General features: G+C 49.9%; 1 protein-coding gene across 4 annotated transcripts in view; it reads left to right on the forward strand.

Moving 5' to 3' along the window:
• Positions 1-12729, forward strand: part of MYH11 (myosin heavy chain 11) — a 126396-nt gene that overhangs the window by 82264 nt on the left and 31403 nt on the right. For all 4 annotated transcript variants that reach the window (XM_055409549.2, XM_055409550.2, XM_055409547.2 and 1 more), the window contains 10 exons: positions 481-576; positions 2525-2643; positions 3510-3662; positions 4697-4870; positions 6009-6182; positions 7686-7800; positions 10349-10542; positions 11891-12012; positions 12126-12195; positions 12340-12500. In XM_055409549.2, the coding sequence (XP_055265524.1) occupies positions 481-576; positions 2525-2643; positions 3510-3662; positions 4697-4870; positions 6009-6182; positions 7686-7800; positions 10349-10542; positions 11891-12012; positions 12126-12195; positions 12340-12500 (1378 nt within the window). The remainder of the gene's footprint in view (positions 1-480; positions 577-2524; positions 2644-3509; positions 3663-4696; positions 4871-6008; positions 6183-7685; positions 7801-10348; positions 10543-11890; positions 12013-12125; positions 12196-12339; positions 12501-12729) is intronic.

The raw sequence follows: 12729 nt of genomic DNA on the forward strand, positions 1-12729 counted from the left end.
TATCGAAGGGCCAGATAGTAAATATTTTAGCCTTACTAGGCCATATGATTTCCATGGCAGCTGTTGAACTCTGCCATTTAGCGTGCAAACAGCTATAGACAGTGTGTAAGTGAATGAGTTTGGCTGGGTTCCAATAAAACTTTATTTTCAAGGGCGGGTAATGAGCTGGATTTGGTCCACAGGCTGTAGATGGCCATGCCCTCCTGCTCATAATTCCATTGTAGAGCAAGCTTTTTAGCAACAATCCAAAAATATTCTGTTCTGCCCTAGCTGGTCTTTTCTCCTCTTAGCGGGGAATTGGGATGGTTTGGCTTTTTCCAGTTAGACACAAGTTAGTGACTGAACAAAACTAGACAAAGGCTCAGAGCAGAGTCTCTCTGGGGGAAAGCTGTAGGCCGGCTCTGGGTCCTCAATGACTTATAGACTCCAGACCTTGATGTTGGCATCCTTGTCTTATCTGGCCTTCTCTCCTCACTGCAGCCATATTGAGGGTGGTGTCATCTGTCCTGCAACTCGGAAATATTGTCTTCAAGAAGGAAAGAAACACAGATCAGGCTTCCATGCCGGATAACACAGGTGCTTGCTGCTTTTTTCGTGATAATTGGTGACTTTGGTGATGAGAGGGAAGGTCACATTGTCTTGGTTATTTTTCTGGATGAGGATATCTGGGGTGTTAATAAGAACTATCCTGGGTTACTATCACTTAATTCTTTTTTCAAAATTTTCACTGCTGAAGATCCTGCGTGGAAAATTCTCCAGTCAGAGTGTGTGGGGAAAAACTAAGTTTTGGATGAGACAGCATCCTTAGGGAGTATCTCTTCTAAAACCCCACACTCGTTTGTTTTGTTAAACGAGTATTTTTGAACACCTGCTATATGCCGGGCAGTGGGATACAGTGAGAAATGAGAAGGAACTGCCCCATTTCTTATGCCACGTATGGTCTTGTTGGGGAGACAGACCTCACATTTCCCTGAAACGGGGTTGTCAGATAAAACACAGGATACCCAGTGGAATTTGAATTTCAGATAAACACTTCTGATTGTAAGTATGTCCTAGGCAATATTAGGGACTGAACTGAACTGAACTGAATTATACTAAAAACTGTTCATTGCTTATCTGAAGTTCAAGTTTCACTGGGTGTCCTGTATGTGTTTCCTAAATCTGACAGCCCTACCTGTAAATATACAGTGTTTCGTGTTTCAAAAAGATGGCCTGGATACCACCATGCTTGTTGGTGGCTGATCCGAAAGGGTGACTTGGGTTCCCAGCTTGCTCACCTGTGGCCTCAACACCCCTATCTCAAGCTGTATATTGGGTTGCTTTTCCAAGCTCCCTTTTGAACGGTCAGTTGTTTCTTATGTCTTACACTCCCCCAAAATGGCAAGTTAATGAAAATCTCATTCTGAGGACAGACCCTCAGGGGAACAGAAATGAAAAGAATGCCTTTGCAAAAAGAAGCGGGGGGGAGGAGAATCCTAAAACTACACCATTCATCGTGTGGTTCCATGTAGTAGCTCCAACTATGCAGTAGTTCCCACTGCTATTGTGTAGTTCTGTTCCAATCCAGACCATTGCGTATCACTAGTCTTCACATTAAGGAAGCAGCTAATGCTGGATTTTTTTTTTTTTTTGAGAAAACCGTTTTAAATGCAGAACTACATGAACACAACAGGAGCCCATGTGTCCACCATTCAGAATGGACATTTGTGACTATTTTTGAATACTTCTTTATCTTTAGAATGAAACAAGACACAAGAAAACTGACACCTCTTATTCTCCCATCTGGGTCCCGTTCTTCTCCCTGAACCCCCTGACAACCACAATTGTACTTTACCATATACCCTTCTGGTCTTATGTTTATCCTTTCACACACATATGTCTGAACAATATACAGTTGTGTTTTGTGAGTGCGTTTTTTTATTTACAGGGATGATATCACACTATAGGCATCACCTTGCAACTTTTTTTTTCTAGAGAAAAAGTACTTACAAAAATACCATAATATGTTTGTTTGTTCCCTTGTGAATAAACATTTGTTTCAAATATTTTTCTCTCTACATATATTGCCCTGTATATCTTGGAATGGCAGAACAAATGCTTATTGAATTTAACTATATGTCAGGTATATACCTACCTCATTTAATCCCATTGACAATCAAACAACATACCAAATAGCTGACCATTTCTGGAAGCTAGAGTTTGGGAAGTTGAGTAGCATTTCCAAAAAATCACATGGCTACGAAGTGGGAAGAGAGCAAGGACCTGAGACCGGCTCTGACCCTAAGCCCCCAGTTGGGGCACACCTCCATCCCAGCCCCATCATTGCCTCTTGGTAAAACGTTGGGGGTGAGGTCACTAATTACAGCAGTTTTTAGGACTCTTTCATGCTGTGGTCACTGTCATGTTCCATGTCATTGAGAAAAAAACAGTGTATCCACAGATCACAGATATCCCATGTGATATGCCTTCTTTTCCAAGCCTTCACTTTTGTGATGCACTTAATATGCTTCTTTTCTCCATCCAGCGGCTCAGAAAGTTTGCCACCTCATGGGAATTAATGTGACAGATTTCACCAGATCCATCTTGACCCCACGTATCAAAGTCGGGCGGGATGTGGTTCAGAAGGCTCAAACGAAAGAACAGGTAAATGATGCATTTGCCATTTATTTCTGCATTTGTCATTTATTCCTGAAGACTCTTCCATCCATCCACCCATCCACCCATCCATCCATCCACCCTTCCATCCATCCATCCACCCATCCACCCATTTACCCACCCAACCGTCCATCCATCCACCCATCCACCCATTTACCCACCCATCCGTCCACCCATCCACCCATCTATCCATCCATCCACCCACCCACTCATGCATCTGTTACCTAACCAAACTTGTGTCTGTGAATCAACCATGCAGCAAAGCCAATTTGTGGTGAAGGAAAGTACACCATTTACTGCACGTGCCCAACAAGGACAATGGGTGGCTCATGCTCAAAAGACCTAAACTTCCTGGTGGCTTTCAGGGAAGGACTTTTCCATCCATCCACCCATCCATCCATCTTTTTATCCCGTCTATCCAGTACTAGAATAATCAAAGTACCATGTCAGGTTTTGAAGGTACAACACTGGCTGAGCAAGAATACGAGTCTCACTCCTGACCTCATCTTGATGTCTTAGTTGAAGGTATGAGGGCTGACTTAACCTCTGGAAACGTCTCTGGACCCTTTCTAGAGGCAGTACTGACTGCCTCTAAGTGACCCTGGGATGGAGCAGGCTCCACTCTGTTCCAGGTTCCTCTGACAGAAAGTGACTACTTAGCCATATCGCCATTCCTTAGGTCTAACCACTCTGTCCCTTATTGCCAGTTGCAGAGATGGTATACTTTCCTTTTCTTTGTTTATCTTTTAAGGCATAATTGTAGGTAGAGGGAGTATAAAAATCCAGGACCACCAGTCAGGCTCTTGTGAAAACGCAGCCCATTGGGAGTAACCCTGTCCCCTTACTCCCTGCAGGCAGACTTTGCTGTAGAAGCTTTGGCCAAGGCCACTTATGAGCGCCTTTTCCGCTGGATACTTACCCGCGTGAACAAAGCCCTGGACAAGACCCACCGGCAAGGAGCTTCATTCCTGGGGATCCTGGACATTGCTGGATTTGAGATCTTTGAGGTACAACTTGGCAGGGTTGCAATAGACATGGTCCCGGTTCTCTGGAAATTAGCTTCCACTTAGAGAAATTCATTATTTTTGGAGAAAGGCAGGCAGCTACTACAGGGTGGGAAGCTGTCTCATGAAGGTTAAATCTTTGAGGGTTTAAGAGACAGAAGTCCAGTGGGGAATGTACTGGTTTGTAAACTGAGGCCAGAAGTACAGCTGGATCCAACAGGCAGGACCTGAACTCCTGCCATCTCCCTCTCTCTGCTATCCTCCACTTTGGCTTCATTCTCAAGCAGGATCTCCCCTCATGGTGGAAGTATGGCTGCCATCAATCCAGACTGCCTCTTATTTCCAACCAGTTCCAATTCTTTCCAGTAGTTCTGTCCCACATCTTGGAGTTGAGTGTCATTAAATCTTACCTGAGTTGAGTCATATGGTCATCTCAGAGCCAGGCACTGTTTTTAGGGTCTTTCAGTACTTCATAGAGTATAAAATGGCTACTAAGTCCCACTCCCATGAGTTGGAGGGAAGTTCTCAGTGAAAGAGAATATGTTAAGATTTACAGATACTCCAAAACATGTCTACTATGGAATTACTCCCTCTTTGAGCCTCAGTTTCCACATCTGTAATATGGGGATAATGAGGGACTTCCCTGGCAGTCCAGGGGTTAAGACTCTGCACTTCTACTGCAGGGACACAGTTTCAATCCCTGGTCAGGGAACTAAGATCCCATGGCATGGGGTATGGCCAAAAAAATTGGGGTGTTGAAATACCTTACACGGTTATTCTATCTATAAATCATTGTGCAGATGGAGATCAGCATTCTTAAAACCACGTGACATGGGAATAAGTAACTCTTACCAGCCCTCATGAACCCTGGGCAGCCTTCAGTGGGGCCTGAGCCTTATCTGGGTGCTGAAATGGCAGAGCAGACTCGTGGAAAGGGTATCCAGTGTAGGGTCTCTCCAGCACGGAGCTCCTCAGGGCCCCGAGTCCCCTAACTTGGACCGTGATGCTCACGGGTCTCCCCGGTGTTGTGTGCTCAGGTGAACTCCTTCGAGCAGCTGTGTATCAACTACACCAACGAGAAGCTGCAGCAGCTCTTCAACCACACAATGTTCATCCTGGAGCAGGAGGAGTACCAGCGCGAGGGCATCGAGTGGAACTTCATCGACTTTGGGCTGGACCTGCAGCCCTGCATTGAGCTCATCGAGCGGCCGGTGAGGCCCCACATCACACAGTGCAGCCGGCACGCAGAGCCTGTTGCTCTCTCCACTCGGGCATGGCCTCCCCAAGTCCTGAAAGGCTGTAAACTGAATCTTCGTGAACTAAATTCCCTGTCCTTTAGCCCACATTTTCCTATCGAAGGTGTTTCTTCTTTTTATCCCTCCCCTTTCTTCCCCTTCCCAGCATACCTGCCCCTCCCCTTCCCCTGTCTCCAGTCTCATTCCCAAAGGCAAGGGTCTGGATTTTGTTCACTGCCCCATCCCGAACTCCTTGAACCACGCACATAGTAGGTGCACAAGAGATCATTATTGAATGACCATTGATTGACCTACATTATTGAACGACCTACTATATGCTCAGCTGTAAAGAATCCACCTGCCAATGCAGGAGATGCAGGTTCGATCCTTGAGTCAGGAAGATCCCCTGAAGAAGGAAATGGCAACCGGCTCCAGCATCCTTGCCTGGGAAATCCCATGGACAGAGGAGCCTGGCAGGCTGTGGTCCACGGGATTGCAAAAGACTTGGACACAACTTAGCGACTAAACAACAACTATGTGCTGGGCCCTCTCTTTAGGGGCTGAGATATAACACTGAACGAGATGGACACAGTCCCTGCCCTCCTGGAGGAGCAGACAATGAATCTAGACAAACGCAAGAAGCAACTGAAACCCCTGATAAGGACAAAGCAGAGAGTGGCTTAGGGATGGCTGCTTCGCACAGAATAGCCAGGAAAGGCTTCTCTGATCTGAGTCCAAAAAGTAAAGAACATTCCAGCAGAGCAAATGGCATGTGCAGATTTGATGGTACTCCTGACACCTTAGTTTACACGGTCTCAGCCATAGGGGAGCACTTTACTCAAAGGAACCCTCAGGTGAATTTATTTGTAAAGGAGCACAGGTTATTACTAGAAGTGTGAAACCTTTGTGATGTTGTGTATGCTTCCCGGCCCTTGCATCCCTAGTGCTGGTCCATTGGGTACACAATACTTCGAGGATAGATTGAGGGGGTGGAGATGGAGCATGGAAATTCACCTTTCTGTGTAAGTAGATGCAGTCATGGAGCCTATGCGTGTGTTTGGGTGGCCAGCCTGAGGCTCGGGTGCCCTTGCTGTGATCTGCTTGTCTTCCACAGAACAACCCTCCTGGTGTGTTGGCCCTGCTGGACGAGGAGTGTTGGTTCCCCAAAGCCACAGACAAGTCCTTTGTGGAGAAGCTGTGCTCGGAGCAGGGCAGCCACCCCAAGTTTCAGAAGCCCAAGCAGCTCAAGGACAAAACTGAATTCTCTATCATCCACTACGCTGGAAAGGTACCAGGCGAATGTCCCATAGGTCTGTTATCCCAGGGGACCCAGACAGGATGCTCCAAGTAGGAGCAACTTGGGAGTGGCAGGACCCAGAGGCATCTGGTGTAAGTCAGACCCCAACCGAACTTTATATGTGATTTGTCTAAGCATCAGTAAGGGACAAGATTTAGAGATATAACAAATAATGGGCTAATGTATATATAATACCTATATATTAAAGATAGAGAATATATATGCTATAATAGGCTAATATGTATGTTGTATATTATAGATATATATGAGATATATATTAGAGAGGCCACTAATACGCTCCAACTATGGTAGCCAAGCTACCCTTGTAGCTCAGCTGGTAAAGAATCTGCCTTCAATGTGGGAGACCTGGGTTCGATCCCTGGGTTGGGAAGATTCCCTAGAGAAGGGAAAGGCTACCCATTCCAGTATTCTGGCCCAGAGAATTCCATGGATAGTCCATGGGGTTGCAAAGAGTCGGACAGGACTGAGTAACTTTCACTTCCATGGTAGCCAGGCAGTTCTTTCCTGTATAGACTCAAATCCTTCCTGCTACCAGTTAAACCCAACAGGAAGGGCCAGCTGGAATGGGGGGACACTAAACTCACTTCTGAGTCCAACAGGAATCTCCTTTATTATGGCCTTGGGTTTCCCATTGCCAGGTTGTGCCACTCAGGGAAATCTGCGATGTCTTCTTTTTCTTCCTTCTCCTCCTTCCTCCCCTTTTCTCCCCTCCCCCCTCCTCCGTCATCACTGTCATCACCACCATCATCATGTCGTAGTTCTTAATATACAGGCCCTTTCCCTATGGCTCCGGAGGGTCCTGGATCACGTAGGAAAGACATAGTCTGGCTTGCAAACGTTTATTGACTCCCTGGTATGTCTGCTATATCATAGAAACAGGCAACACTCTAAACCAGGGGTTGGTGAACTACAGTCCAGGTACCAAACCTGGCCCACAGCTTGTTTTTGTAAATAAAGTTTTATTGGCACACAGCCAAGATCAGACCTGCCCATCACCATAACAACCCATGTCCTGTAAAACCCCACCGGAACTATTTGATCAGTTCCTTCCATGTCATAGTCAAAATAATAAAATTAAAAAGAGGTCCCAGATTCAATTTAAAAGCAGATTGTTGTCAAGCCTTTGCTGAATGAGAGGTGAACGCTGAGTGTGAGGGGAGGGTATTTGCCACCATCAAATCTCTGTGCTGGGCTCTTAACGAGGAGGCTGCCAGAGGAAGCTTGCTAGGAGAAGGCAGGGATAGAGACGAGCCTTTCCCAGTAGGTCATGGCTGAGGCCTACTGTGGTCAGGGCCCTTTAAAGTTCTGAGTTGTCGGTCCCTTCACTGGTGTTCGTGGATTCCCATTATGGCAGCTGCTCATGTTTCCTCTCTGACTTCAGAAGATCTGGGGCAGTGGGGGGAAAGTCTGGGGCCCTGTCCTTAGTTCAAAACTGAAGCAAAAGCACCTGACCGGTGGGGTGGTCCTTGACAGGTGGACTACAATGCCAGCGCCTGGCTGACCAAGAACATGGACCCTCTGAATGACAATGTGACTTCCCTCCTCAACGCCTCTTCAGACAAGTTTGTGGCCGACCTGTGGAAGGACGGTAAGGCCCTGCCCGCTGGAGCAGGAGGACTGAACTCCCTCCGGCCCCTTCCCAGCTGCCCCTGGTTCCCACACCTGCTCCCAGGAGGGACGGGCACCAATTCCTGAGCCCCTCAACCTGGACCCCACGGAGAAGGTCCTGAGTCAGAGCTCAGGCGCTGATGGAGGAAATGTCTTAGGAGGTATGTTGGGTCAGAGCGCCCCCTTGTGGAGTCAGAGAGACTTAACTGCACTCTCATCTCTGCCATGTACCAGCTGTGTGATCTCAGACAAGTCACTTGACTTCTTCAAGTTCCACTATCCTCTTTGGTGAAAATGAAAGTCGCCCAGTCGTTTCAGACTCTTTGCGAACCCATGGACTGTAGCTTGCCAGGCTCCTCTGTCCATGGAGTTCTCCAGGCCATAATATTGGAATGGGTAAGCTGTTCCCTTCTCCAGGGGATCTTCCCAACTCAGAGATTGAACCCAGGTCTCCCACATTGTGGGCGGATTCTTTACTCTCTGAGCCACCAGGGAAGCCCAAGAATACTGGAGTGGGTAGCCTATCCCTTCTCCAGCGGATCTTCCCAACCCAGGAATTGAACTGACATTGAAGGCAGATTCTTCACCAGTTGAGTTAATCTCCCATCTTCCCTAAGATTACTGTGAGGGTGAAATTAGATCAGTGAGGCCAAGTCTGAGCATGGATCAAGATCTCTGGAAGTCTTGTTAAAGCTCATGGTCACTGGACCCCATCACCGGAGGTTCTGATTCAGCAGGTCTGGATGGAGCCTGAAAATTCATATTTCTAACAAGTTCCCAGGTGGCACTGATGCTGCTGGTCTGGGACCACACCTTTTCCCCCTTAAGAACCAGAGAACAGATAATCCAAGTGAAGTCTAGCACCTGCTGGGCCCACAGTAGGGACTTAGTACACATCGGCCCTGTGATGACTGGCCCTGGCTTTGCTGCTTTTGCTCCCGGGCCTCAGTGCTTACAGCAGATTTCGCTTTTGACATGGAGCCTGTGGGTCTAGGGCTTACAGGACTAGCTGCCCTTGCTTTAGGGACAGGGGTCAGTTCTGCCGACATTTACTGAGTGCCAAGGCCCTGGGATGGGGTAACAGCATCTCAACCCAGGTCATACCTCACACCGGGGACTCAGGATGAACTCTGAAACTTCTTCCTTCAAGGAGCCACAGTCTTATAGGCGAGGCAGACAAGCAAAGACATTATTACATGGAGCCTAACTGAGCACTTGGAGCAGAAGCGCTGGGGTCTAACGTCAGTGGGGTTGAACTCCACAACACCACCAGCCAACTGGACACAGTCAGCTATGCGTGTGCGTGTTAGTCACTCAGCCGTATCCGACTCGTTGTGACCCTATAGACTGTAGCCCACCAGGCTCTTCTGTCCAGGGGATTCTCCAGGCAAGAATACTGGAGTGGGTTGCCATTTCCTCCCCCAAGGGATCCCTGTTTTATCTTTCTAAGCTCACCTCACCACTCAAAATTTTGTATACTTGCACACGTGATCATTGTCTGCCTCCTTCTGTTGGATAACCATAGACTATGATCTGGAGTGGAGGGGGACACAGCGTCTGGGTTTTGTTCACATCTGTATGCTCAGGGCCTGGCACACAGAAGGCTCTCGATAAATATTTGTTGGTGGATGAAGGAGTGAAGGCAGGCAGGGAGGTAAGCCCTTTGCAGACCTTATTCAATTATTTCTGCCCTAGGAGGTAGATGCTGTTATTACCTCCATTTCCCTGGTGTCTCAGCTGATAAAGAATCTGCCTGCAATGCGGGAGACCTGGGTTCAATCCCTGGGTCCGGAAGAGCCCCTGGGGAAGGGAAAGGCTACCCACTCCAGTATTCTGGCCTGGAGAATTCCATGGACTGTATAGTCCATGGGGTCGCAAAGAGTCAGACATGACTGAGAGACTCGCTTTCACAGAAGGAGAAACTGAGGCACAAAATGGCACCAGGCCGAGGCGGTGGCAAGAACAGGATTTGCTCCCAAGTCTCTGTGACAGTGTCAGAGAGAATGTGTTCTTTCTGTCGTTCGGGAGTTCTCAGGGTCTCAGAAATACGTCATACTTGGAAAGCAACCCCCAACACCTCCCTTTACCTAACGCTAGAGGGAAGGTCGGAGAAGGCAATGGCAAGCCACTCCAGTACTCTTGCCTGGAAAATCCCATGGATGGAGGGGCCTGGTAGGCTGCAGTCCATGGGGTCGCTACGAGTCAGACATGACTGAGAGACTTCACTTTCACTTTTCACTTTCACACATTGGAGAAGGAAATGGCAACCCACTCCAGTGTTCTTGCCTGGAGAATCCCAGGGACGGGGGAGCCTGGTGGGCTGCCGTCTATGGGGTCACACAGAGTCGGACACGACTGAAGTGATTTAGCAGCAGCAGCAGCAGAGGGAAGGTGGTGGGGGTGGAGGAAAGAACCCCATGTGAATGAGCAGGGGACCTGGGGTCTCCATCCTCCATGCTGGTCCCCTGGCCTGCTGTGGTGGTGCAGAGCCCCTGGGTGGGCTGACACCACCCTTCATGTGCCCGCAGTGGACCGCATCGTGGGGCTGGACCAGATGGCCAAGATGACAGAGAGCTCGCTGCCCAGTGCCTCCAAGACCAAGAAGGGCATGTTCCGCACGGTGGGGCAGCTGTACAAGGAGCAGCTGGGGAAGCTGATGACCACGCTGCGCAACACCACGCCCAACTTCGTGCGCTGCATCATTCCCAACCACGAGAAGAGGGTGAGGCCACCGCCCGGCTCCTCGGGACGTCCTCAGTGTCTGCAGAGAAAGGGGAGGCAGGCCCGGCTACAGGGGCAGGAGGAAAGCCAGACCCCCCACCACCAGCCAGAGGGCTCCATCTGACATGGGTGGGAGGCACTCCTTTCTCATCCGAGAGGCAGAAGAAGGCAAGAGAGGAAGGGAGAATGCACCTGGGGACTTTGAGCCCCAGAGTGTCTGCATATGGTATCAGATCACTTGTTCACTAATATTTACTGTAATATTTACAGTAAACACTATTCAGCTAATATTTACTGAGTTTCCCCCGTGCCAGGTCCTGGGGATTCACTGCTGGATAGACTGTAGTCCTTGCTGGCAGGTGTCATAATCTAGAGCAGGGGGGCTTCGCTGGAGGGCAATTGTGTGCCCTCCCTTCCCCCACAGGGGAGATTTGGCCGTGTCTGGAGACATTTTTAACTGAGAAGGGGGTTATTACTGGCATCCAGCGCACAGAAGCCAGGGATGCTGCAAAACATCCTGTAGCACACAGAGCCGCTCCCCCCACAACCACAGAGAATTATCCAGCCCAAGGTGTCAGTCGTGCTGAGTTGTGGGAGAGGTGGACATACCAGCTGAGGGTGTCATGTGGTAAATTATGAGAATACCAAAGAGCCAGGGGTCCCACTCAAAACCCAGGGCTCAGAGGAAGTTTTTAAAGGACGTGAACTCAGTGACTCGGAGGGCAGGGAGGAGAGGGCATCCTAGGCAGAAGGAACAGGATAAGCAAAGACGTGGAGGTGAGAAACGAAGGGTCTGGGCCAAGAAACTCCAGGTGGGTCGTTCCGTACTGACGTGTGATGGTGTGAGGCAGGGATGGGGGGATGAGGCTAGACTGCTGGGCGGGCCTTCGGCTGTGGCGTTCCTGGGGGTTAACAGGGCTTGGCACTCCTTCTGTAAGATGTCATCGGGGGCTTTTAAAAGCAGGGGTATGTCATGATCAGATTTGCATTTGAGAAACCACATGAGGCGATGGGAGAGGCAGGGCGGGGTGGGACGACAGTCCAAGGCTTCTGTGGTCTTCGGGGCAGGAGAAGAGGGTGGCGCGTAGATGAGAGAAGTGGGTGGGTGGGGAGATGTTTGGGAGGTAGAAGCTGTAGAACCGGCGATGGGCAGGAGGCGAAGGACGGGGAGCTGACAAGGAGGAAGCCTCAGGTGATGCTGGCGCCAACAAGAATGAGAGATGGCACTAGACCCCCAGTTGAGCTCTCATCTGGTGCCCCTGGTGAGACCTCCATGGCCTGACGAGGTGGTCACCGGGCCTGCTGCTCCCCGAGGCCCCGGCAGCCCACCGCCCTTTGCATCTTTGCAGTCGGGCAAGCTGGACGCCTTCCTGGTGCTGGAGCAGCTGCGGTGCAATGGGGTCTTGGAAGGCATCCGAATCTGCCGCCAGGGCTTCCCCAACAGGATCGTCTTCCAGGAGTTCCGCCAACGGTGAGCCTGCCGGGCTGGTGCAGGTGGGGCCGGGAGGGCGGGTGCGGGGAGCAGGCTGGGCGGAGGGACAGACTGAGATGCGCTCGGTCGTGACTCCTGCCCTGTGTCTCAAGATACGAGATCCTGGCCGCCAACGCCATTCCCAAAGGCTTCATGGACGGGAAGCAGGCCTGCATCCTGATGGTGAGCCTGGTCCCCAGCCCCTCCCCAGATATCCACCTCCAGACCTCCGGGCCTCAGGTGGCACTGCCCGCAGCTGCTCCGGGCAGGACCCTCCTTAAACACACTTCACCCCCCGCCAGAACTCTTCCCTCCTTCCTTCCACAGATCAAAGCCCTGGAACTCGACCCCAACTTGTACAGGATTGGGCAGAGCAAAATCTTCTTCCGAACCGGAGTCCTGGCCCACCTGGAAGAGGAGCGAGACTTAAAGATCACCGACGTCATCATGGCCTTCCAGGCGATGTGTCGCGGCTACCTGGCCAGAAAGTAAAGACCTGTGTGCTATCGCCTCCCTGCAAACACAGACCAGAAACACAAAATTTCAGGGGTTTTTCTGTCCTCGTGTCCTGATTCCCTGATTCTAAGAGGCCATCTGCTCTAAGATGTGTCACTGATTGAATGGCAGCCTTTTCTTGAGGGGGAAGAAATGCTACTACCACTTTAAAGATATGTGCTAGTTACAAGGGCAGGGCAGGAAGGGGTTAAGACCATGGGC

This window comes from Moschus berezovskii, chromosome 27 (assembly GCF_049115385.1).
Source record: "Moschus berezovskii isolate FMDL1 chromosome 27, NW_MosBer_1.0, whole genome shotgun sequence".
NCBI classification, from domain to species: Eukaryota; Metazoa; Chordata; class Mammalia; order Artiodactyla; family Moschidae; genus Moschus; species Moschus berezovskii.